Source organism: Natator depressus, chromosome 4, assembly GCF_965152275.1.
Source record: "Natator depressus isolate rNatDep1 chromosome 4, rNatDep2.hap1, whole genome shotgun sequence".
Lineage (NCBI taxonomy): Eukaryota > Metazoa > Chordata > Testudines > Cheloniidae > Natator > Natator depressus.
The window spans coordinates 19,413,857-19,441,217 of record NC_134237.1 but is presented as its reverse complement, the minus strand read 5'-3'; the positions used below and the strand labels follow the sequence as shown (position 1 = coordinate 19,441,217).

Below are 27,361 nucleotides of genomic sequence, written 5' to 3'. Positions count from 1 at the left end.
AGGATGTCAGAAGACGTCATTATGTGATTGGAGGGGTCTTATAAATCCCATATCAGATTACCCTCCTATTTTCTTACTGACCACTAGGGATATGAAACTGGCTGGTATTTGCTACTGTTCTTAGTTATACATGGAGATGTTCGTGTATTTATGATAAAATACTTTGTATTGCTTTTCAGAGGCTTTTGTACCCCTCTGAAAGTTACTCGTTGTTGTTGCAGGACCAGATCCTGAAGTGCTTACTCTGCTTTTACTCTGGTTCAGTTTTATTTCAGTGAAACTTTTGCTTGAGGAAGGACAGAGCTAAAATTGATAGGTGTCTAAGATTTGCCCTATCATTTTAAAATTCAGTCATAGTGCCAGAATCCTCCTCCTTGTCAGAATGTCTACTAATAATTTTCACTTAGTGCAGTCTGAGACAAGGGGACAAGGGTCTAAATCAAAGAAGGGCTGTGCACTGCCATGCTCAATGAGAACTGCTCAGAATCTCTCAGGCAGGATCAGTCCAATAATTGTGGCTTGTTTTTGTGCTTATCTGAAATGATTTGTGGCTTTGCCCTGATGCTCTGCAGTAGTAGCACCCACACCCGCCCTTTATTTTTTCAGGCAACTGCTACAGTTTACAAAACTTAAGAGTTTAATTCCCATGTCATTTGCACCATTTTACATTGATTTAAGTCCACTGATGTTAAAGGAGTTCTCAGCTACACCTGGTTTATTGCAGTGTGAGAGGAAAGTCAGACCAAAACGCTTCAAGAGCACCATATAGAACCTTCCTGCAAAAGGCCTGAAGTACCAGTAATGGCATGCATATACCAATGGCTGGGAATTTCTGTTCTACAGACACTGGCTAGACGAGGATTCATGGCTTTGCAAAGGAAGCTTCCTAAGTGAAGGAGAGTTTACTGTTGTATTTGAAAGCCTCTGAGAAATCGTCTGACAGTGTACAAGTCTCTGACAATGAGCATAAAATGATAGCGATACATATTTGAAAACTAGGCTCTCTTTCATTGTTATGCTGATGGTTTACTGGTCTTGGTTTTGTCTTTTTGTCAACTCCTCATCTCCATGACAGGGATTTGGGAAACAAGTGGATGTGTCATATATTGCCAAACATTACAACATGAGCAAAAGCAAAGTTGACAACCAGTTCTACAGCGTGGAAGTAGGTGACTCGACCTTCACCGTTCTCAAGCGCTACCAGAACTTAAAACCTATTGGCTCTGGGGCTCAGGGAATAGTTTGGTAAGTCTCTTCAGTTTCTTTTATTTATGCTTTTAAATGGGATATGCCTTCTGCCTTTCTTTAGAGTTTGCTAGTTCCAAACATTGTCTAAGATTGTAAAAATAACAGTTAAGCAGCAGACATCCCTTGATAAAAAGAGCCTAGTGTTCTGCTAATAAATGTTCTTGCTGTTGTGAATGGTAGCATTGGGTTTGTTTCTCCACATAGCAAGTATTAACTAGCAAGAAAGTGGGAGACAGATCTTACAATAATTGACAGCTATACCCCTTATTTGCAGTAGAAGTGCAAATTATATATCAAACAGACCCTGTAATTTCTACTCCTGGCACAATAAAAGTCACTGAGACCTATTTAGAAAGAATTCACATCCCATAGCATCTTGAAGCTTTCACATATCTACATGACAGATAAAGTTTTCCTTTATTTTAAGTGACATTTCAATGCAATGTATACATAATCCAAATGAATGACAGAAATGTAATAGCTGATATTATATAATATATACAGTTAATAGAATTCACAGAGTAAATAATCATTTAAATAATCCCATTTAAAGCTTATGTGACATTTTCTTTTACATTTGTTTCTGCAGTTTTAGAGATGGTCCTTTCCTTTTGCCTACCAATGGTTTATAGTGTGAACCCCTGTCCAGTGGTACTCAGCATATTTGTTTTAGACAGCAAATAGTTCTTTTCCCCCCAAGTACTTTATCATAGATGTCCTTTTCTGTCTGTCTTCTCTAACACTGCAGTATTGTGAATTTAATGTAATGCTACCTTATCATGAGACGGAATGGCAGAAACACTAACTTTCTCTATCACAAAGGCAAGTGCAATTCTATAGATTGCTCAGCATGGACACTAAAAATTAGCAGTGAAGAATGGCATCTGTACCTTCAACCCCTTCCAAGTCTGCATCACTTACAGAACCTATGCCACTTTCACCGATCAAACTGTGTAATTTTCAAATCTGCTTCATGGCATCAAATTGAGAATTTATTTATTGTTTTTATCATACATTTTTTCCAATTTTGTTTACAGTCAGATTTTAGAAAGAAATAGAATATATGTATTAAATGCTTTTGTTTATTTTCCCAGGATGTTTTTCCTTCACTACCTAGCATTAAGCTCTTGTCTTCTCTTCCTACTTCGCACCCTGTATTGCTGTGAAACTCCTTCCTCCCCTCAAATCAAATTTTCCTATGCCTATGCATAACTGATTTGCTGTAAAGTTCAATTATGAGCAACAAAGAACAGATAAAGCTAAAAGCATCTAAATAGAATCAATAACATCCTGTGATATTTATATTTCATGCTGAGATTTGACAGGCCAAAAATCTGAATGCCTTAAGCAAAAAGAAACCAACCCAAACAAACAAACAAAAACCAAATACCACCCAACAAACAAAGTGTAAGCTAATACAAATCCCCTGGAATAAATGAATAATAGGATAAGACTGCAAAAAGACCAGTGCAGTTTTGGGCTGCAGATGTAAAGATAGCACATCATGGATTAGGAAGATAAGATTCATTTCTATACAGAACCTGAAATATTGTGTTGAGTTTTAGGCTCTAGTTTACCAAAAGGATATTGACAAACTGTTAGGTGCAAAGGAAGATGAATCATTGGTAGGGTAGGATGAAGTGATTTATTTACAAAGACACATTCTAAAAGGTATCTGTAACTTGGCTATGAGAAAACAAATGGGGAGATATGTTAAAAGCCTACAGATATTTGAAGGTTGTAAACACCAAAGGCAGAAATACAGTATTTTGTGTGATGCATGTGGATATATCTAAAAGCAACTGAATGATATTAAGAAAAGGAAAATGTAGGCTGACAACTTTCCTGTCAGTGAGATGTATTAGATTGTGGAATAATCTCCCAAAAGAAGTGGTGGAAGCCTCGTTACTTGGAACTTTTAAGCCTCGATTGGCCAAAACATAAGAACATGGACTTGAAGGGTTTTTCCTTACGTTGACAAAGAGATGGACTGAGTGATCTTTTTAATCTCTAAATGCTCTGATTCTAGAAGATGTACTGTATTTAGCTGTTCTTTCTCACCCCTGCATCCCCCAAAGAAATTGTGCTGGAGCAAATTCATGCCCTATTGGGTCTTAAGAGCGCTGCCTGGTAAATCAGCCAGGCCCCACACCTAGCACTCAATGGAAGGTTTGGTCACAATTCTGGTTGGCTCCTGGGAGGATAAAGGTTGCCCAAGGTTTTTTTGTTTAAAAAAAAAAGAGAGAGAGAGAGAGACACCCTACCATATGAAGTGTTTTCAACCCCCATTGCACCCATGTGGAACAATTATAAATGTTTCAAGACAAATGCCCTATTCAGATGTGTTGATGTGAACATGTTCAGTTCAATATTATCTGGTTACCCTGAAGTTAATTCCTTCTTTTTTTCATACCATAAGGGTTTCTGCTAGTCTGAGTTCATGTGGAGGTTTTTGTAAGTGCAGAGGCAGAACACTTGTTTATGAGCAGGGTTTTGCTCCTTGTCCCTGCCACCGATGTGTCTGTGAAAAAGATTAGCTGATTAAATGGCAGTGTATGTTTGTATGAATGGTATGTTTGTTTAGGGGGGTCTGTAGCATCCTCTAGTGGTGCATGTGTACATAAATAATACCACTGGCAACGCTGAAACATTTTGTTGTGTTATCTCAACCATCATATTGAGCTCATAAGCTTTGGCATTGCTGGAGAGTATATCGGCTAGATTCTTCAGTCTACACAGGACACTTAAGCTCTTACAGGGAGGGACTGTTCCTTTGTTCTATTTTTACAGCACCTAGGGCAATGGTTCCTGGTCTATGACTGAGACTTCTAGACTCAGCTGCACTATAAATCATAAATAATAATTTATGTCAGATGGCCTGAGTGTCTGCAGATGGCCAGCAGACAATTTCCCCTCCGTCAGTGTATCCATCGCCTGTACCAGCCACAGCCCACCACTGGTATATGGGGAAGAATAGGGCATATCAAGGGTGTGGAGTAGCAGAGGTCAGACAGAGAAAAGTAGATCCTCTGTGGCTTGTAGCTAATATACAAAAGAATATCATTGGCTTACCTACCCATGTTTCACTCACTCATCTAACTGAGAACTGGTGTGTAGGAGCTGTTAGAAGCTGATTTCTAGTCCCTCAGTGTGGCTTCCCATTACAGGTAACATTGTTTTAGTTGACTTATGCAGCAGCCTGAGGAAAAGTTGTCGTCCTCTGTTTCAATAATTGTACATAGAGGACGAGGTCCCCAACTGGTGTCATTTGGCATACCTCCATAGAAATTAACCTGAATATCTGGTCCCAAGGATGTAACACTAACTTTCCTGGGATGGGGAAGAGAGAAAACATTTCTTTCTGAACAAAAAGACTAAACTGTAATTTTACACCATGTATAATCAGTTATTTCAGATTTGGAAATGATAGCTGCAGAATAACAGCCTAAGAAAAGAAAAGTACAGAGTGACGCAACCTACTCAGAGGAATTTTAAAAACGTACACCATGATGTGCTGCAATCGCAAGTCTCAGATGATCAAGTATCTCAGGCCTACTTAGAATTTGAAATGGAATTTTTCCAGAAAGCGTATTGATAATTTATTCAGTGACATTCTTTCATGTGACTCAGAACTGAGCAAATGCACCTATGTGATGGCAATTCCATTCCAGTTAAGTAATCCTGTAGAACCAAATCTTGCAATATTTTTATGGGCAAAATTCCACTGGGCAATCATTCTGTCTACCTAAAAATTTTCTCTCTAGTTTGTATCCTTTCAAATGGCTTCTAGTCTTCATTTTCTATCCTAAGCTATTACTTATGTTGCTATGTGCCTACACCATCTACCCCAGAAATAGCTGCATTTCAGTAGTGGTTGAAGTGTTCCCTTTAGAGAAATCAATCTGTAAGGTGCTTTGGAAGAAGGGCACGATATATACAGTAAATGCCAGTTTTTATTATGGAGAAAAGGTGGGTGAGGTAATACCTTTTATTGGATTAACTTTTGTTGGTAAGAGAGAGAAGCTTTTAGAGCCACACAGAGTTCTTCTTCAGGCCTGGGAAAGGAACTCCCATCATCACATTTATCATTTTCCTGTGTGAGTTCATTTGAGAGCGTAGTGATTGCCTGGTTTCACCCACATAATTGTTGTTGGGGCATTTGGTGAACTGGATGAAGTACACCACATGTTGTGATAGGCATATGTAGGACTCTGGATCTTGAAAGGTGTGTTGTGGGGGGTGTTGCTCACTGTAGCAGTGGAGATATGTCTGCAGGTTTTGCATCTGTTGTTCTGGCAGGGTCTGGTGTAGCTTTGAGTTACTGTATCCTGGTCTCTGGGGAGCTAGCTTCTGATCATGAGCCTGGAGAGGTTGGGGAGGTTTGGGGGATTGTTTGAAGGCCATAAGTGGGGGTTCAGGGAAGACTTATTTCAGGATGGGGTCCTCATCAAATATGGGTTGTATTTGTTTGTTGATACCATATGGGTTCCAGTGTGAGGCGGTAGGTGACAACTGGGGTGTGTGGTCAGAGGGGTTTTATTTCTGTATTGAAGAAGGTTTTTTCAAGGTATTCGGGAGGCCTGTTCCATGATGCAATCTACTTTTTTGGTAGAGAGTCCTTGTTTGAAGGTAGTTTTGAGTGTGTTAAGGTGTATATTCCGGACTTTCTCCTCGAAGAATATTTTGTGGTACCTGAGTGCGGGGCTGTAGATAACAGATATCTTGGTGTGTTTTGAGTGGTTTCTGGATCTATGAAAGAAGGTGTGGTGATCCATGGGTTTCTTGTATATGGTTGTCTGTAGAGTTCCATTGATGAAGCTGATCATGGTGTCCAAGGAGTTGATGCTAGTGTGGGAGTATTCCGGTGAGAGTTTAATGGATGGGTGGTGGTTGTTGAAGTAGTGGTGGAAATCTATGAAGGAATTCAAACTATCTGTGCAGAGGATGAAAATATCATGGATTTATCTCCAATATATCATGGTCATTTGTCCAGAAATTTTTCTCCAAGGTAGCCCATGAAGAGGTTGGTATATTGGGGAGCCGACTGAGTACCCATTGCTGTTTCCATGCTTTGACTTGGTTTAACAGGCCACTTTACTTTGAATGGTCCCTTACAATATGTGCTAACTACTTACGCTAAACAATCTCTTCCATATTTAATTGCACGTTTTCATTTAGCTCTTGACCAGATGAAATGATTACCCTCTGATTTACATCTGGAACAGTAACTCTGACTTTCCGTTGTTATGTCTGTGATTGGTTTCCCAAGGAAACAATATCAAATTTCATAAACACATTTGGAATCTGTATTGCTGACTGCTGCATCCTGAGGTGCTAAGCACCCGCTACTGCCACTAACTTCATTAGGGGTCACAAATACTCAGGATTTGGCCCTGGGTCTTTAAGGAATGTTTATGTAACTGTGTTTCACCAGACAGGGGCAGAAGATCTTTCTTAAGATGTGATCATTGCAGCCTTTCTCCTGGTAGGACTGCAGAGGCAATTTGCTCAGCCACTTGGGTGGGAGGAGAGGAAAGAATGCCCTGGGATTCTTCTCCCTCCAACAGCTTGGCTGGATTCCAGAGGGAGCTACCTTCAGCCCTGTTTACTTAGAGGGTGTGTTGCCACAATGTTAAGCTCTTGTGCAAAGCGGAGAGGAAAGGAAGCTCCAGAATGGGCTTGGAGGTCTGCATAAGAGTAAAGGACTTATATTTCACCTCTGCTTTGCTTCTTGTAACTTCTTCCCTTTATTAATATCTTGAAACAGTGGGGAGAAAAAGGCTGAAAACGTTAACATGTATCCACCTGTAGTGCCTGGAGACACCTGAGACAGGATGAAGATGCATTTCTAAATTAAATGGGGACTTGAAAGATGTGAAGTTTGAGCAAGAGTTATTGTCAGTATCTTCCTTTTTTTTCCCTTTAAAGCTTAAAGCAATAAAAAAAGACGGACTGACATGTAATTATGTGACAAAAATGATTCCTCACATTTTTATAATGCCCCCTTGTAACCTGAGAGGCTTCTGGTATGAAGGAAGTTGCTACATATTTCATGTTTATCTTCTCATATTTCATATTCCTTTGTTAGTACGCAGAAATCTGAAAGAGAGAGAATTTGGATTCTGTAACCATGACAAGATGTAATAAAGCCTGCTACAGTGTAACATGCCCTCTCTGGGTGTTGGATCTCTGGTGTTTTCACATTCTGCTTGTCTCTTTATGAGGATCTGATAAGGCTCCCTCCATTGTAGTAGCTATTGTAGGTACCAGTGTGCTCCCATTTCCTCTCTGAGGCCTTGTCTAAACATACAATTTAACTACATTGGTTTAGAAACTAATTAAATTGGTACAACCCCCTTGTGTGGACATTTACATTGGTTTAAGGGTGTCCTGTATTGATTTAGCTTAAACAGATTCCTTACTGATATAAGCTATATCAGTGTAAGGCATTCTCATGCTGCTTTGAGTGTCCACACTATAGAGTTTTAATTTAATTAAGGGTATGTCTACACTACGGAATAAGGTCGAATTTATAGAAGTCGGTTTTTTAGAAATCGGTTTTATATATTCGAGTGTGTGTGTCCCCACAGAAGTGCATTAAGTGCATTAACTCGGCGGAGTGCTTCCACAGTACCGAGGCTAGAGTCGACTTCCAGAGCGTTGCACTGTGGGTAGCTATCCCACAGTTCCCGCAGTCTCCGCTGCCCATTGGAATTCTGGGTTGAGATCCCAATGCCTGATGGGGCTGAAACATTGTCACGGGTGGTTCTGGGTACATATCGTCAGTCCCCCCTTCCCTCCCTCCCTCCCTCCGTGAAAGCAAGGGCAGACAATCGTTTCGCGCCTTTTTTCCTGAGTTACCTGTGCGGACGCCATTACCACCGCAAGCATGGAGCCCGCTCAGGTAACCGTCACCGTATGTCTCCTGGGTGCTGGCAGACGCGGTACGGCATTGCTACACAGTAGCAGCAACCCATTGCCTTCTGGCAGCAGACGGTACAGTACGACTGGTAGCCGTCCTCGTCATGTCCGAGGTGTTCCTGGTCGCCTGTGTGAGGTCGATCAGGAGCACCTGGGCAAACATGGGTGCAGGGACTAAATTTTTAGTGACTTGACCAGGTCATTCTCTTTAGTCCGGCAGTCAGTCCTATTGAACCGTCTTATGGTGAGCAGGCAGGCAATATGGATTGCTAGCAGTCCTATTGCACCGTCTGCTGCCAGCCAAAGATGTAAAAGATAGATGGAGTGGATCAAAACAAGAAATAGACCAGATTTGTTTTGTACTCATTTGCCTCCTCCCCTGTCTAGGGGACTCATTCCTCTAGGTCACACTGCAGTCACTCACAGAGAAGGTGCAGCGAGGTAGATCTAGCCATGTATCAATCAGAGGCCAGGCTAACCTCCTTGTTCCAATAAGAACAATAACTTAGGTGCACCATTTCTTATTGGAACCCTCCGTGAAGTCAACCCTGTAAGCCGTGTCCTCAGTCGCCCCTCCCTGCGTCAGAGCAACGGCAAACAATCGTGCATCTGAGTTGAGAGTGCTGTCCAGAGCAGCCCAATGGAGCACTCTGATTGGGCTAAAACATTGTCGTGGGTGGTTCTGGGTACATATTGTCCGGCCCCCGTTCCCTCCCTCCCTCCGTGAAGGCAAGGGCAGACAATCGTTTCGCACCTTTTTTCCTGAGTTACCTGTGCGGATGCCATACCACCGCAAGCATGGAGCCCGCTCAGGTAACCGTCACCGTATGTCTCCTGGGTGCTGGCAGATGCGGTACAGCATTGCTACACAGTAGCAGCAACCCATTGCCTTCTGGCAGCAGACGGTGCAGTATGACTGATAGCCGTCCTTGTCATGTCCGAGGTGCTCCTGGCCACGTCGGCTGGGAGCGCCTGGGCAGACATGGGTGCAGGGACTAAATTTTTGGTGACTTGACCAGGTCATTCTCTTCAGTCCTGCAGTCAGTCGTATTGAACCGTCTAATGGTGAGCAGGCAGGCAATACGGATTGCTAGCAGTCGTATTGTACCATCTTCTGCCGGGCAGGCAAGAGATGACGATGGCTAGCAATCGTACTGTGCCATCTTCTGCCAGGCAGGCAAGAGATGAGGATGGCTAGCAGTCGTACTGTACCATCTTCTGCCGAGCAGCCATGAGATGTGGATGGCTTGCAGTCCTTCTGCACCGTCTGCTGCCAGCCAAAGATGTAAAAGATAGATGGAGTGGATCAAAACAAGAAATAGACCAGATTTGTTTTGTACTCATTTGCCTTCTCCCCTGTCTAGGGGACTCATTCCTCTAGGTCACACTGCAGTCACTCACAGAGAAGGTGCAGCGAGGTAAATCTAGCCATGTATCAATCAGAGGCCAGGCTAACCTCCTTGTTCCAATAAGAACAATAACTTAGGTGCACCATTTCTTATTGGAACCCTCCGTGAAGTCCTGCCTGAACTACTCCTTGATGTAAAGCCACCCCCTTTGTGGATTTTAGCCCCCTGAAGCCAACCCTGTAAGCCGTGTCGTCAGTCGCCCCTCCCTCCGTCAGAGCAACGGCAGACAATCATTCCGCGCCTTTTTTCTGTGTGGACGCCATACCAAGGCAAGCATGGAGTCCGCTCAGCTCACTTTGGCAATTAGGAGCACATTAAACACCACACGCATTATCCAGCAGTATATGCAGCACCAGAACCTGGCAAAGCGCTACCGGGCGAGGAGGCGACGTCAGCGCGGTCACGTGAGTGATCAGGACATGGACACAGATTTCTCTGAAAGCATGGGCCCTGCCAATGCATGCATCATGGTGCTAATGGGGCAGGCTCATGCTGTGGAACGCCGATTCTGGGCTCGGGAAACAAGCACAGACTGGTGGGACCGCATAGTGTTGCAGGTCTGGGACGATTCCCAGTGGCTGCGAAACTTTCGCATGCGTAAGGGCACTTTCATGGAACTTTGTGACTTGCTTTCCCCTGCCCTGAAGCGCATGAATACCAAGATGAGAGCAGCCCTCACAGTTGAGAAGCGAGTGGCGATAGCCCTGTGGAAGCTTGCAACGCCAGACAGCTACCGGTCAGTTGGGAATCAATTTGGAGTGGGCAAATCTACTGTGGGGGCTGCTGTGATGCAAGTAGCCCACGCAATCAAAGATCTGCTGATATCAAGGGTAGTGACCCTGGGAAATGTGCAGGTCATAGTGGATGGCTTTGCTGCAATGGGATTCCCTAACTGTGGTGGGGCCATAGACGGAACCCATATCCCTATCTTGGCACCGGAGCACCAAGCCGGCGAGTACATAAACCACAAGGGGTACTTTTCAATAGTGCTGCAAGCTCTGGTGGATCACAAGGGACGTTTCACCAACATCAACGTGGGATGGCCGGGAAAGGTACATGACGCTCGCATCTTCAGGAACTCTGGTCTGTTTCAAAAGCTTCAAGAAGGGACTTTATTCCCAGACCAGAAAATAACTGTTGGTGATGTTGAAATGCCTATATGTATCCTTGGGGACCCAGCCTACCCCTTAATGCCATGGCTCATGAAGCCGTACACAGGCAGCCTGGACAGCAGTCAGGAGCTGTTCAACTACAGGCTGAGCAAGTGCAGAATGGTGGTAGAATGTGCATTTGGACGTTTAAAGGCGCGCTGGCGCAGTTTACTGACTCGCTTAGACCTCAGCGAAACCAATATTCCCACTGTTATTACTGCTTGCTGTGTGCTCCACAATATCTGTGAGAGTAAGGGGGAGACGTTTATGGCGGGGTGGGAGGTTGAGGCAAATCGCCTGGCTGCTGGTTACGCGCAGCCAGACACCAGGGCGGTTAGAAGAGCACAGGAGGCTTTGAAAACCAGTTTCATGACTGGCCAGGCTACGGTGTGAAAGTTCTGTTTGTTTCTCCTTGATGAAACCCCCCGCCCCTTGGTTCACTCTACTTCCCTGTAAGCTAACCACCCTCCCCTCTCCCTTTGATCACCGCTTGCAGAGGCAATAAAGTCATTGTTGCTTCACATTCATGCATTCTTTATTCATTCATCACACAAATAGGGGGATGACTACCAAGGTAGCCCAAGAGGGGTGGTGGAGGAGGGAAGGAAAATGCCACACAGCACTTTAAAAGTTTACAACTTTAAAATTTATTGAATGACAGCCTTCTTTTTTTTGGGCAATCCTCTGTGGCGGAGTGGCTGGTAGGCCGGTGGCCCCCCCACCGCGTTCTTGGGCGTCTGGGTGTGGAGGCTATGGAACTTGGGGAGGAGGGCGGTTGGTTACACAGGGGCTGTAGTGGCAGTCTGTGCTCCAGCTGCCTTTGCTGCAGCTCAACCATACACTGGAGCATACTGGTTTGGTCCTCCAGCAGCCTCAGCATTGAATCCTGCCTCCTCTCATCACGCTGCCGCCACATTCGAGCTTCAGCCCTCTCTTCAGCCCGCCACTTACTCTCTTCAGCCTGCCACCTCTCCTCCTGGTCATTTTGTGCTTTCCTGCAGTCTGACATTATTTGCCTCCACGCATTCGTCTGTGCTCTGTCAGTGTGGGAGGACAGCATGAGCTCGGAGAACATTTCATCTCGAGTGCGTTTTTTTTTCTTTCTAATCTTCACTAGCCTCTGGGAAGGAGAAGATCCTGTGATCATTGAAACACATGCAGCTGGTGGAGAAAAGAAAAGGGACAGCGGTATTTAAAAAGACACATTTTATAAAACACTGGCTACACTCTTTCAGGGTAAACCTTGCTGTTAACATTACATACATAGCACATGTGCTTTCATTACAAGGTCGCATTTTGCCTCCCCCCACCGCGTGGCTACCCCCTCCCCCCTCCCTGTGGCTAACAGCGGGGAACATTTCTGTTCAGCCGCAGGCAAACAGCCCAGCAGGAATGGGCTCCTCTGAGTGTCCCCTGAAGAAAAGCACCCTATTTCAACCAGGTGACCATGGATTATATCTCACTCTCCTGAGGATAACACAGAGAGATAAAGAACGGATGTTGTTTGAACGCCAGCAAACATACACTGCAATGCTTTGTTGTACAATGATTCCCGAGTACGTGTTACTGGCCTGGAGTGGTAAAGTGTCCTACCATGAAGGACGCAATAAGTCTGCCCTCCCCAGAAACCTTTTGCAAAGGCTTTGGGAGTATATCCAGGAGAGCCGCGAATGCCAGGGCAAAGTAATCCTTTCACATGCTTGCTTTTAAACCATGTATAGTATTTTAAAAGGTACACTCACCGGAGGTCCCTTCTCCGCCTGCTGGGTCCAGGAGGCAGCCTTGGGTGGGTTCAGGGGGTACTGGCTCCAGGTCCAGGGTGAGAAACAGTTCCTGGCTGTCGGGAAAACCGGTTTCTCCGCTTGCTTGCTGTGAGCTATCTACAACCTCGTCATCATCTTCTTCTTCTTCGTCCCCAAAACCTGCTTCCGTATTGCCTCCATCTCCATTGAAGGAGTCAAACAACACGGCTGGGGTAGTGGTGGCTGAACCCCCTAAAATTGCATGCAGCTCATCATAGAAGCGGCATGTTTGGGGCTCTGACCCGGAGCGGCCGTTCGCCTCTCTGGTTTTCTGGTAGGCTTGCCTCAGCTCCTTCAGTTTCACGCGGCACTGCTTCGGGTCCCTGTTATGGCCTCTGTCCTTCATGCCCTGGGAGATTTTGACAAAGGTTTTGGCATTTCGAAAACTGGAACGGAGTTCTGATAGCACGGATTCCTCTCCCCATACAGCGATCAGATCCCGTACCTCCCGTTCGGTCCATGCTGGAGCTCTTTTGCGATTCTGAGACTCCATCATGGTCACCTCTGCTGATGAGCTCTGCATGGTCACCTGCAGCTTGCCACGCTGGCCAAACAGGAAATGAGATTCAAAAGTTCGCGGTTCTTTTCCTGTCTACCTGGCCAGTGCATCTGAGTTGAGAGTGCTGTCCAGAGCGGTCAAAATGGAGCACTCTGGGATAGCTCCAGGAGGCCAATACCGTCGAATTGTGTCCACAGTACCCCAAATTCGACCCGGCAAGGCCGATTTAAGCGCTAATCCACTTGTCAGGGGTGGAGTAAGGAAATCGATTTTAAGAGCCCTTTAAGTCGAAATAAAGGGCTTCATCGTGTGGACAGGTTTACATCGATTTAATGCTGCTAAATTCGACCTAAAGTCCTAGTGTAGACCAGGGCTAAGCCAGATTTAATTAAGTCAGTTTCCAAACTGATTTAGTTCAATCAGTTCAACCTCTATGTATACACAAGGCCTACCTAACTGGCATTGATCTCCACAGCTCCCTTCTCTTTTAAATGATCCTTTGATTCTCCTCCTTTCTGAAGTTGCCATTGTTTTCTATTATAGTTGAGTAGCAGGCAAGTTTGGGTTTGAGAAAAGGCTTGGTTCAAGTCTGACTATTGTCCACAAATCTCAGTGATTTCCTGATTGAATTCAAACTTGCCCCTGCATTCCAGGGATGAAATCCTGGCCTCACTGAAATCAACAAGAGTTTTGCTATTGTTTTTTATGGATTCTGGATTTTACCCTAAGCTAAAGCTAAAAGCTCTTCAGGGCAGGCCCTGTGGAAAGGGGCCAGTGCTCTCCTTTTCAACTCTCTCTGTGATGACCTCACATCACACAAGTTTCTTCTGATCATTACCTACCCTTGCTTTTGCATCACAGTCTGTCTGCCCACTCATATTTACAATGGTCAGGTTCTGTCTGACAGATCCAAATACTGTTGGCATGGGAATTTACGGTTTCCACATAAATCGCTACTATTATTCTGTATATTACTAGCTAGGAATTTCTCTCTCTCGCTGTCCCTCTCCCCCCCCCCCCACCACACCATTCCACCCCCTCCCCCTCTCTTTTTCTCTAATTTCCTGCCCTAAAAGATAGAAGATATGAACATGGTCTTCTGTCAAAATAACATTCAAATACCCTTCCTGAAATAAGTCATGTGAATTGTCTGATATATAAACAGTAAATGTAGATTTTTTTTTATTTTTTGTTTTTGGAACTGAGCGGGAATTCACAGCTTTGGGGGTATCTGATATTCTTTACTTTTGTAGCTCAATGAAGGGAATATTCCTGAGTCAGTGGTAATGTTATAGCTGTTCTCTTGATTGTTGTTTGTTTGCCATTAGATTAACCAGTCCACAAACTTCTGTTTCCTCTTGTTCGAATTCCAGTGCCAGCTCTTGCTGAGCACAACAGGGTCTCTCCTGCAGTAAAATAATGACTGTTATCATATGGAAGAGACAGGGGATGGGAAGCAGAGAAATAGACAAACAGCAAAACAAAGAAGCAATTGAATCAGAAATGGAAAAATAAATGCTAGTAAATCATAAAAGAAATGTGGCTTTCATTATCAGACTGTATTGCTTATTTATTTTCTAATATTTATATATTAGGTTATATCTAAGTTTGCACAGTGCTTTATAGAAAACGAAAGGAAGTCGTCCTTCTCCCAGAGACCTTACATCCTAAATTAAACAAACAGAGGAAATATGCGTGGTGGGTTAGACCCCCCTTCCTGGGATGCTACCAGCCTGGTTCCCCCCAACTCTGTATTGCCCTGTCAGGCTCTCAAGTCCCCTTCCAGCATGCACACACACACAGGTAGGGACACACTCAGCTGTAGAATCACAGAGTCTGCGATCAGCTCTCTGTGAGAGGTCTCAGCTAGGGGAACGCCCAGTGCTCCTGTGCACACTGTATAGAGATCTATATAGCATAAGCTGATAAAAATGTTCCCCTCCCTCAATGTGGAGAAAGCTATGCACAGCTCTTCCCCCCCCCCCCCTCCCCAGTTATGAATTGCACAAACTCAGTTTTGGAATAAACAAAAAAAATAAGTTTATTACCTACAAAAGATAAATTTTAAGTGATTATAAGGGATAGTAAACAGAACAAAGCAGATTAGAGAGCAAATAAAACAAAACACACAAACTACACTTAATACACAAAAGAAACAGGTTACAAATAGTAATTTCTCACTCTAAATGTTGTTTTAGGCAGGCTGCAGAGTTTCTGCCGCTCAGATTTCCAGTTATTTCTCTTCACAACCTAGACGCTTGTTTCAGCCTGGACTCAACTCTTGCCTTTCCCCAGCTTAGTTCCTTTGTTTCTTCAGGAGTTTTCAGCAGTATTCCTCCTTGGGCAGGGCGGCAGTGGAGAATAGCCCTGATTAACTCACTTCCCAGCCTTAAATAGGATTTACATAAAGTGAGAATCCTTTGTTTCCAATGGAGAAATATCAGCAGTGTCCAAGGTTGTACACCGTACCAGGTGACATCATCACATGACCTTGCAGTGTTAATGCAACCATGAGACAAGATTTATTTGTAATGTCCCCAGGAAGGAACTCCAGGAAGATGAGAGATCATTACCTTCAAAGACCCATTCTCTTTCCTAATGGCCCGTTTAGGCTGATTGCCTACTGTCTTGTGGGCATTTCCCAAGTACACACACAGTTGTAATTGTTACATAGTCAATATTCCTAACTTTGGATACAGAAATGATACATGCATACAAATTGGATAATCATATTCAGTAAATCATAACCTTTCCAATGATACCTCACATGACCCATCTTGCATAAAACATATCTCAGTTATGCTATATTCATATTACAACTATATTTTTATGAAGAATATGGGATGCAGCATCACAATATGATGGCAAAAAAGGAAGGGAGAGAAGGGATGAAGGTTAAAACAAATTTAAAAAAATGTGAAACAAGTAGTTGGGAGTGAAGTTTGAAAGATCAGATGACATTTCAGAACAGAGTAAGGTGAAAGAGAAGAAATATTGAGAACTGGATTAGAATTCCTCAGTGGGAAAACTCACTGAAGGAAGTGGATTTTAAAAGAAGACCTGGAGGTTGAAAGAGAAAATGCTTGGAGAGGAAGCAGGATCCAGGCACAGAGAACAGAAGGGAAGAAGGGCCAAAGTCATGCGTGAAAGTAAGAGAGAAAGATAGCATCAAGATCAGAAGCCTTTGTTTAGAAATTGAAATTGGCAGAAACGGGCAAGGGAGCAGACCGAAAGAAGATCAGAGCTGTAGGTAAGGTGGACTTGTGAAGTGTCTTGAAAGTAAGGAAAAGGAGGTGAGGGGAATCCTGTGGCTCTAAGCCATCTTTGTGCCCTCCTGATGCTCCACTGTGTAACTTAGGCTCCCTTAAGATATGGCAGCTTCCCCAGCCTGCCCTATGGGCCACAATACTGCCCAAAATCTCCACAGTGCTGCATGCTATAGCTCTGTCCCACCATGCCTGATGCATCAGGGCTTGAAAGTGGTTCCTTGGAAGATAGTCTTATGGCTGTCTTCCACGTTTCCTGTGCCTGGCAAGCCCTCATCCAGCTGGATACAGACACCTTTATGCTGCTAGCCTTTTTACCCCGTATATAGGTTCTAGGGGGATGAGGGATGAGTGGGGATGAGGCTGTCACTCAAGAAGTGTAAACTTGATGTAGAAAGAACTGTGGACCTAACTTAGTAGCTATAATATTGCTCTAGAACTACAGAATAGTTATGAAAAAATCAGTTTCTTTTTTGGTTTATTAATATTAATGAATTCATGTCCTGGAGACAAAAATATTGGCGAATAATTGAGCAAAAACAGAAGTCTGAGTTTGTGAGATATCACAAGGCATGTGACAAGTTATGTATGAGGCATATGGTGCAGTATGTTTTTTTTGCCTGCCCATTAGTAGAGTCACTTCATTTTCAAAGGTTGGGTTAAGAAGACTCTAGCTATCTGTTCACATTGAATTGCTGGAAGATCTCCATTGGATATAATATTTTTATATAATGATTTCTTCAGAAAAGGACCATGCATATTTAGTTTTGTCTTTTCCAACTTTTTGTATAGTCTGTCTTATTCACATAGTGTGGCGCCATTTAGCAAAGCATTGAAGCATTTGCTTAACTCCATCTCTGTTCAGCAATGCGCTCTAGTTAGCAAAGGACTGAAGTATTCTGGTAAAGGTGTTACAGTGCTGAAAAGGTCTCCTTGTAGGAAGCGTCTCTATACTTGGACAAAACTTCAGAAAGAATTTTCAATTTATAATTTCTCAACATTGTTATTTTATGCTACGGTACTTTTCGTAGAGTTTTCATAGAATGTTAAAGATGGCTAAGGATCATGTCTCATTTGAGGGCCAGATACTGAATCAATTTCACAGGTATAAATCCTTTGACACCTTTGACTTCAGTAGACTGATTTGAGATTGAGACCTGTATAAATCAGATCTGAATCTGCTCCTATGTTTTGTAAAGTGCCATGTAATTATACAGTTGCATGTAGATATCTGTTGTTTGACAGTAATAACAGCTTTTTTTGAATTTTTTTGTTAAATATATTTTTTTCAGTCTTTCATATCGCTCATCCTCATTCACAGATTCCTGGCTATTGAGGGCTATCTGCATACCCAAGTCATGGCAGGGAAGATGTGGCTTGCTGCTAATCTATAAGCCAGAACCTCCACTGGTATAAATTGTCTTAGCTCCATGGAAGTTAATGGAGCTATGACAACTTATACCAGCTGAGGATTTGTCCCTAAGTTTTGAAGTGGAAAAACTAGATAGGCAACTCAGAACAGAGCTCCTGAAAGCTGTTACAGCATTTCTCCTTGTAAAAGCGAAGAGAGCACGTTTTGGTCTTTTAGGGCTCTCAGGTTATCAGTGTTTTTCCAAAGGCAATGTAGTAACAGATGGGGCAAATCTACCATTGTCTTTCTGGTAAACTAAATTACAACTGCTTTAAATATAATTCACAATGTTGAGAGCCTAGTTGAAATGCAGGGAGACTGCAGCCTGCTCATTTGGGGGCTCAGTAAATAGATTTTTGTTTTGTTGAGTCTTCCAGGGTAAGTGACAATAATTAGGGCTACAATTGTTTTGCAGAGGTCATAAAAGTCACGGAATCTGTGACTTCCAGAGACATCTGTGACATGAGCGCACAGTACCTGGGAGCTGCAGGCTCCCCCTGCCGCCCATGGTGGCTGGGAACTGTGGGGACCCCGAGCTCCCAGTTGCAATGGGCGGGGGGAGGTTACCACAGGAGCTCCCAGCCATGGGGGGGGGCCCGAGCCATGGGCAGCAGGGGGACCCCGCAGCTCCCCATTTTGTCATGCATATTTTTAGTAAAAGTCACGGATATGTCACGGGCTTCTGTGAATTTTTCTTTATTGCCTGTGACCTGTCCATAACTTTTACTAAAAATGTGCGTGACAAAATCTTAGCCTTAACAATAATACAGCCAAAGGTGGTAGGAGGAGTGTGGGGGGCGGGGGGGGGGAGTTGTCCTTTTTGCCATTTTCTCTGGGCTTGTTTTTTGTCACCCTTGGAAGTGGTCAGTATCTCTCCATGAAGGCGAACCTCACATTTTGAGAGCTTCTGGCACATGGCAGCTAAGAGGGACCAGTGATACTGTAGAGCCCAGTAGTGCAAATGGATCTGAGTGGGTGGACCACAGGGATTTGCCCATTCAGATCTATTTGTAGCTCAGAGACCTTGGTGAGTGCTTTATGTATTGACTCCATAAAGAATTGTCAGCACTTCTGATGGCAAATGCATGGGGTTTACGTGTGAAAATAGTGACATTTCTCCCTCAGTGCAGAACTGTACATTTTGATGAATTTGTGATCTTCACTCTAAAGAGACATTCTCCCTCCTGGCTTTTTGCTTTCAATATAAAGCAAGGTAAAAACTGGATAATGAACCTGCAAATGTGATTTTTTTCCTCCTGCTGGCATTACCGTTAGTGAGAATTTGTTCTAATAGTTCTAATCCCATTATGATGCAAATGAGATGGTTTTGTTTTCTGTGGTAGAAATATCTGATGCATTTGCATTTACAATGGGTGAAAATAAAATATGTCTGCCTCCTATTGGGATTGCAGCATCTTCAGATCTAATAGAACATCAAGTTAAAGCCCAGTGTTCTTTGAAATGGTGGTGAACCAGTATTTACAAAGGAAACAGTTACTTGACTCTTAACTATACTGGCTCTAATGAGTGTGCCACAATAAAGGAAGAAATCAAATACTATGTAGACGTCAGTGAACACTTGACCACACACTATCAAGGCAAATCATTTTATTTGGAATAGATGGATGAAAAGAACTTGGTTGGCAAATGTTAGTGCTCAAAAGCCAAATAAACTATCCTAACCGCAAAAACAAAACACCCCCCCCCAATAAAAACCCCACACCACTAGAGTCAGATTAAATACCTTGCTGACTCTGATATTCTTTAGCAAGGCAAATGTTTCTAAAAAGAGCACATTAGTAGGAAAAATAGAGGATTGCAGATTTCTAAGCCTGAGGTATACAAACTGTGTGGGTGGGAGTGGGGTAAGGAAGCAGAAGGATAAGCCTTGGAGACAGAAAATAAAGCACTATCAACATTCATTGGGAGAATGAAAAACTTTCACGTTTTCCTCAAGTAATCAGCTAGACATTTGCTTTGACTATCCCCTGTACCACCAATGATAATTTTTCAGGTGCTGTAATTCCATGGGATGCTGGGATTTCAGATCATGTAAATGATGCAGCACAAGATGTGAATTACACGTTGTGTACCTGGTACACTATGCTACATTGAATGCTTAGTAGTACTGAGTGGAGATACGAGTGTGAGAGCCCGATTCTGCTCTCTCTACAGTGAGCACTCTCTATCAGGAGTAATTTAATTTATGTTAGTGAATTTATGCTAATTTAAAAGTGATGTAAAAGCACATTCTGTCTTCCCATTTCTATGATTCACCATTAGCTAATAAAAGCACTTGAGTTTCTAATTCAGTTTTTTCCTTTTTTTTCAAAAGTACTTCAGATTGTCTGGGCTGGATCTTCTGGTCCATTTCCAGTGCAGTAGAGCTGACCTAAAATCAGCATAATTGGCCAGCTGTAGATTCTCCGTGAATAAGGCAATGCAAGGTTGGCTCAGAGCAGCCATACCAGCTCCTGCATGCCCCTCTCCCCCTTCAAAACTGCCATCCTAGAGCTTGTGGCTGGGATGTCCTTATACCAGGAATATTTACTTGCTGGAATTTCCCCTTTGGGCTATAGGTTGCTGTGCATAATTTAGAGCAGCCCTGAGGATGCTTTAACTTGTACCAGGGTGTTGGCAGGCCCCTGGCCAACCCTATGATTGATGGAGGGTAATGATGGCTTAAAGTAATGTTTGTTCCATCCCCAACCAGCTGTGCACCAAGTAAGGCTTAGCCATTAGAGGCTTTGGCCCCATCTGTTCTGTACAGTACTTCATAGCTATCGTGTAGTTCAGGGATGCCAAACTGTGTTTTGCAAGCCACATGTGGCTCTTTTACTATTAAAGTGTGGCTCATGAGCCCCACCCCTCATTCTCTGCCTACCAGACTGGGGGAGGGGAGGAGCTCAGGACCTCTACCTGGTAGTGGGGTTGGAGCTTCTGTCCAGCAGGGAGGAGGGTCTCGGGGCTTCAGCACTGCGGGGCTCACCTACAAAGGCTCGGGGCTTCAGCCCCACTCGTGCTGAAGTCCTGAGCCCCAGCTCCTGGCAGGTGTGTCCCGGCTCTCGAACTTCTAAAGATTGTCATATGCGGCTCGGAGGGCCAGTAAGTTTGGTCACCCCTGGTATAGTTAGTCTGAGGAACTAAACTTTGTGGAAGCCTTTGCTCTAAAGCCAGTGGTTCCCAAACTTGTTCCGCCGATTGTGCAGGGAAAGCCCCTGCCAGGCCGGGCCAGTTTGTTTATCTGCTGCGTCCGCAGGTTCGGCCGATCGAGGCTCCCAGTGGCCGCGGTTCGCTGCTCCAGGCCAATGGGAGCTGCTGGAAGCGGCGGCCAGTACGTCCCTCGGCCCGCGCTGCTTCCAGCAGCTCCCATTGGCCTGGAGCAGCGAACTGCGGCTGAACCTGCGGACGCAGCAGGTAAACAAACCGGCCCGGCCTGGCAGGGGCTTTCCCTGCACAATCGGCGGAACAAGTTTGGGAACCACTGCTCTAAAGCTATTGTTTCATGGTAAAAGCAGATGATTATTTCAATGCCTATCACTGCAAATTATTGGTTGTCTGCAACATCCTTCTTCTTAGGGTCTGGTTAGCTTTAATTGTTCATTCAATGAGAAGTGTAGTAAGAAAGCTTAGAGAGTAATTAATTTGTTGATCCATATTTGACAGATTTTGTTATATTTTAGCCAGAAAAGACCAGCATGTTTTTTAAAGCATGACTATGAGCAGAATATGTGAGATTGTATCTAATGTTCAGAACAAGTTTTTTTTCCTTTTCTTTTTTTCTTCCTTAAGGTTAGTGGAAATGAAACGCCTAAAATATGAGCGTTATCGCTGTATTTATAAATATTTGTCATTGGCCAGTCTGGAAGAGCAAGGAACTGGATTATTTGCCAAGCCCATATGCAGCCTCCTGCCTCAGTTTCCAGGTTTCCACATATTTGTAAATTGCTGTTGAATAAGGAAAATGAAGTTTCACATATTGTAGCTTCAGAAACCCTCCAAGCTGTTCAAATATGTTACCAATTTTGAATATGAACAATATAAGAATAGCCATACTGGGTCATACCAAAGGTCCATCTAGCCCAGTATCCTGTCTTCCGACAGTGGCCAATGCCAGGTACTTCAGAGGGAATGAACAGAACAGGTAATCATCAAGTGATCCATCCCCTGTCACTCATTCCCAGCTTCTGGCAAACAGACACTAGGGACACCATCCCATCCCATCCTGGCTAATAGCCATTGATGGACCTGCCCTCCATGAATTTACCTAGTTCTTTTTTGAACCCTGTTATAGTCTTGGCATTCGCCACGTTCTCTGGCAAAGAGTTCCACAGGTTGACTGTGTGTTGTGTGAAGAAATACTTGCTTTTGTTTGTTTTAAACCTGCTGCCTATTAATTTCATTTGGTGACCCCTACTTCTTGTGTTATGAGAGGAGTAAACAAATAACACTTCTCATTTGTTTTCTCCACACCAGTCATGATTTTATAGACCTCTATCATATCCCTCCTTAGTTATCTCTTTTCCAAAGTCCCAATCTCTCCTCATATGGAAGCTGTTCCATGCCCCTAACGATTTGTGTTGCCCTTTTCAGAACCTTTTCAAATTCCAATATATCTTTCTTGAGATGGGGCAACCACATCTGCACGCAGTATTCAAGATGTGGGCATACAATGGATTTATATAGAGGCAATATGATATTTTCTGTCTTATTATCTATCCTTTTCTTAATGATTCCCAACATTCTGTTCACTTTTTTGACTGCCGCTGCTCATTGAGTGGATGTTTTCAGAGAACTATCCACAATGACTCCAAGATCTCTTTCTTGAGTGGTAACAGCTAATTTAGACCCCCTCATTTTATATGGGGATATATGTATAGTGGGATTATGTTTTCCAATGTGCATTACTTTGCATTTATCAACATTGAATTTCATCTGCCATTTTGTTGCCCAGTCACCCAGTTTTGTGAGACCACTTTGTAACTCTTTTGCCATCTGCTTGGGACTTACCTATCTTGAGTAGTTTTGTATCATCTGCAAATTTTGTCCCCTCATTGTTTTTCCTCTTTGTCCAGATCATTTATAAATATGTTGAATAGTACTGGTCGCAGTACGGACCCCTGGGGACAGCATGAGAGATGGTGCAGTATTTCCCTGTAGTTATGATGGGAAATTCCTGTACTTACTCTGATACCACTTTGATGTAACTGTTGGTAAATGGTGAACTTGGTAATGATCATTAACATACCATACAAAGGTAGAAGAAGATGGGAAGCTTAAAGGTTCATCACTACCTGACCTTCTATACTTGGTGGAAATTGATAATGTGGGATTCCTTGTACCCGATCCCCACAGGAGACCGCTGTGTAATGCTCCAGAGGAAGGTGGGAAAAAACCCAAAGTCCCTGCCAATAAGCCATGCATGTTGAGAAGATTCCTTCCTGACCACAAAGCTGAAATTTCCTCTTTTGTCTGTTCAGGCTCAAATTAATTTTTCCTGGATGTTACAGCATACAGGCCTGATCTAAAGCTCATTGAAGTAAGTGGAAAGACTGTATTGACTCCAGTGGGTTTTAGAGCATGCCCTGTGTAGGGATGGTAGAGATCTACAGTGTTTTGAAGTTTCATAAAACCTTTAGAACCATGTCCATGATTAATTTTTAATTATGTGAAACACTTTCCTCTTCTTTTAAACTATCTTCAAGGAAAATGTAAGATGTACTTTTTTAAAAAAATTCCATTTACAAGATGGAATGCTATACTCCATATTCCCACTTGATCAGTTTAATAACAATGCTTTTCTGAATTGGGATCTCAATTTGGAATATGGTGATTGTGTGTCTAAATGTCCATAAATCAATTCATGGACCAAATGTCCAATAACATCTTGCTTACGGTGGAAAAAAATTATCTGGCTTTTTGAATCTCAAAAAGAGATTGCTTCAGAGAGGATAGTAATGGTGGTAGGTGTCTAAAGTCAGGGAAGAGGGAATTTGAAGTCATAGGAAAGCCTGGGAAAAGGGATTTTATTTTAAAATACTCTGACTCTGGTATGCAGGTTACTGGTCACTGCTCTTCCTCTTGAATGTCAGTTAAAGTTATATCACTACTTTTGTTATAACACACACACATTTCAAGATTAAAGATTCACTCCAGTCTGACTCCTGACATAGGTTTCAGCACTGTAGACCAGGGTTATTTAAAGATCACTTTACTGTGTGTCATATTACAATCTCAACATTTTGAGCTGGTTTTTTCAGCTGTGGTAGAGTTAAATAGGTTGGGTGAAATGCTGACTCCACTGATGTCAATCGCAAAACTTCCTTGATTTAAACAAAGGCCCGATCGTTAACCTAGATAGGAGAGAATACAGGCAGAAGCCCAGCAGCAGAGTGGGGGCTATCCTGTTTATTGCACTTAGTGTAGCATGTATGATTACCTGCTCTGTGGGCGGGTGGCGTATGTGTGCATTCGGTGCAAGGAGCTCCTTGCTCTCAGAGACCACGTATGGGCTTTGGAGGCCAGCGTGGCGGAACTGGAGGAGCTAAGGGAGGCAGAGAGGTACGTTGATGAGGCTTTCCAGGACTGTAGATTTGTACCACCTCCGGTCAGACAGCCCCTGCACTGTTAAGGAGGATGAAAGGCCCAGGGAAGGAGAGCAGTCAATGGGAGCAGAGGGAAACCTTCCCATAGTTGGGACCCTCCTTCCAGATGATGTTGGGGTATCCTCTGTCACCAAGGTTACCTTTCCGGGGGAAGGAACTCCAGTCATTAGGAAAAGACAGGTGTTAGTAATGGGAGATTCAATCATTAGAAACATAGATAGCTAGGTTTCTGATGACTGGGAGACCCGTATGGTGACTTGCCTGCCTGGTGCGAAAGTTGCGAATCTCTCGAGGCATCTAGATAGACTTACGTGTAGTGTGGGGAGGAGCCGGTGGTCATGGTACATGTAGGTACCAATGACATAGGGAAGGGTAGGAGAGACATCCTGTTGGCCAAATTTAGGCTGCTAGGAAAGAAACTGAAATCCAGGACATCTATGACAACTGGGGAAACTTTTGGGATAGGGTGAGCCTAAACAGGAAGGATGGGCTCCACCTAAACCAAAGTGGATCCAGACTGCTGGCACTTAACATTAAAAAGGTTGCAGAGCAGGTTTTAAACTAGGAGATGGGGGAAAGCCGATTACTGCAGAAGAGCATAAGAGACTAATGGATGAGAGAATAATAATGGATGAGAGAAATTAGGTTTTTGAAAAGAATCATTTATCCTCTGAACTTGGGTTTAATTTGTCCATTAAACTAAGATGCTGTTCTTTGCTTTTAGAAGAATACTCCCTAGAAATGATTCCTTAGGCTCTTGATGTGTGGTAGTATAACGCAATGGCAATTGATAATATACAGTCTGAGATCATACACAGCATTCTTGGTAAATTATGCAGTTTGGTTCACGTAATTCTTTTTGTCTAAAACAAAATTGAATTACTTCACCAAGAGGAGGGAAATTATCATAAAGAGCATTGATAAACACTTAGTTTCATACACACTTTGTTAGTTGCTGACTTAAGTAAGACAGATATTTGGTTGAAAACAATTGGAGCCTGGGTTTGTTTGTTTGCTTGCTTTTTCTTGTAATTTGTTTTCATGTTCTTTGAGTTCTCATCAGACACATCTTACAAATTAATTTTTAAAATTCAGATATGTAAATAGTAAGCATTATTCTGAAAGGTTTTCATTTCCAGTAGGAGTATTATTGGAATATGATGATTCACTCTAGAGAAATGGTTTAAGAAATTAAATCAGAAGGGGACTATTATTATTACTAACTCTCTCTAGAGCAAGTTGGGATTTGTTCACTGAGCCAGTTGCTGAATGAGTCCTTAATGATGGTGGGAAAAGCTACAGTAATAGTCCTTCTATTCTGTGTAGCTTCCTATATGGCAGTCATCACTGCAGTATCTGAGTGCATTAAGTAATATGACTGCCTTCTGTCACATGTTTGTTCTCTCATCCTCTTCCCAGAGGAAAAATGTATGTAGTGGACTATCTTGTTTTGGTAGTATGTTTTTTGTTTTGTTTGGGTTTCTTATATAGACATGCCACTGTGTATTTATGTTAGAGAAGGCAAGAGCAAATAAATGCATATTGCATGTGGAACAGAGTTTTGAGTGTCTGCAAACAACATCATGACTTTCCAGAAATTTAACTTAGGACCTATTCCTTGTTCCTCACGTATTCCTTATTCAAATCAAATGCTATTGTTTTCAGCATTAGCTTGGCATGAGAATGGAAGGTTTTACTAGCGTCCTTATCAATTTAGCATGAGTTAACTATAGCTCTCTAGTGAGTTTACTATCATAAGAATAAAACATTAAACCAAACATACATCCAGATAATATTTCAGAGGCAATACTGGGTATGCAAAATCACAGACAATGGAGTTATGAGTAGGAAAGTTATGTTCTGGTTTCAGGATCACTCCAGTAACACTAGTTTTATTGTGGCCATGCTAGGTATTCCATCTCTAATATCTTTTGTAGGTCACATGCAACAGGCACTTGCTTATGTCCAATCAATTGCAGATCTCTGAGTAATTAATGTAATTTTTGAATTTCCATCAATTTAACAAAAATAGTTGCTGGCTCTTATAAATGATACTGTATATGCAGTCATAAGGAGGTGGGCTTTGCACTGAAGACAGCAAAAACTCAGGTTTATTCTAAGCCTAAACAGTCTTCCAGTGTTCCAAATAAGGATGAGAACTCTCGCCTATAGAGAGATACTTCTGAATCTCTTTGCTTCCTAGTCTATAGTAAAATCCATCTTTTACAGTGACTTTTTGTGTTGAATAGGTCTTTGCCTGCTTTGCATGTAAATCTTACACTGCTGTTGAAATTAATTATAAGTAATGGTGTGTACTCTGTTCCATTGCTGTAAGATCTCACTTCCTCTGCGTGTGTGGATTTCCCTTGCCCGTTATTCCCGTGTCTGTCTCGGTAGTTCTGATTAATTCAGAAGACACCTGAATGGAAATTCCAGACATCCCATTCACCCTTATAACTGAAGAATATCCTTTTAAAATGTATAAATCTTGTATCTGTAATCACTGCAGCGCTGCATATGATGCCGTCCTTGACAGAAATGTGGCTATTAAGAAGCTCAGCCGACCATTTCAGAATCAAACGCACGCCAAACGAGCTTACAGGGAGCTGGTCCTCATGAAGTGTGTGAATCATAAAAATGTAAGTTTTCTTGTGAGGACTGGGGGATGTTGTGTGCTTGATTTGTTAGGGGAAAAGTCACATCCTTTCATGCTGTAATGAGATACTTTAACTTATGACTTCTGCTATTTTAAGGGCTAGATCCTGACACAGACTACACACCTACATATTGTAAGATCCCTACGTGGGCTACCCTAACTTTGGGTCCTGGCACATGTGAATAAGCATGGCTACTCCCTTGCTTGCTCCTTCTCCAGAGGAGGTGGGCAAAGAATGGATGGAGCTTTGGCTTCACCCTCTATTTGCTGGTATTGGCCAGCAGTAAATTACTATCCTTCCAGGAGCACGGAGGAAGCGGGAAAGGGATTGTGACTCAGGGGAATGTCTCTGAATCATGCTATCTCCAGGAGCTACTTCTGTGGTGGTACAGT

At 43.0% G+C, this 27,361-nt stretch overlaps 1 protein-coding gene across 12 annotated transcripts in view; it reads left to right on the top strand.

The window, feature by feature from the left end:
• Positions 1-27,361, top strand: part of MAPK10 (mitogen-activated protein kinase 10) — a 241,583-nt gene that overhangs the window by 139,775 nt on the left and 74,447 nt on the right. For all 12 annotated transcript variants that reach the window (XM_074950544.1, XM_074950534.1, XM_074950540.1 and 9 more), the window contains 2 exons: positions 1,076-1,245; positions 26,822-26,951. In XM_074950544.1, coding sequence (XP_074806645.1) covers positions 1,076-1,245; positions 26,822-26,951 — 300 coding nt within the window. Of the gene's footprint in view, positions 1-1,075; positions 1,246-26,821; positions 26,952-27,361 lie in introns of those variants that run through there.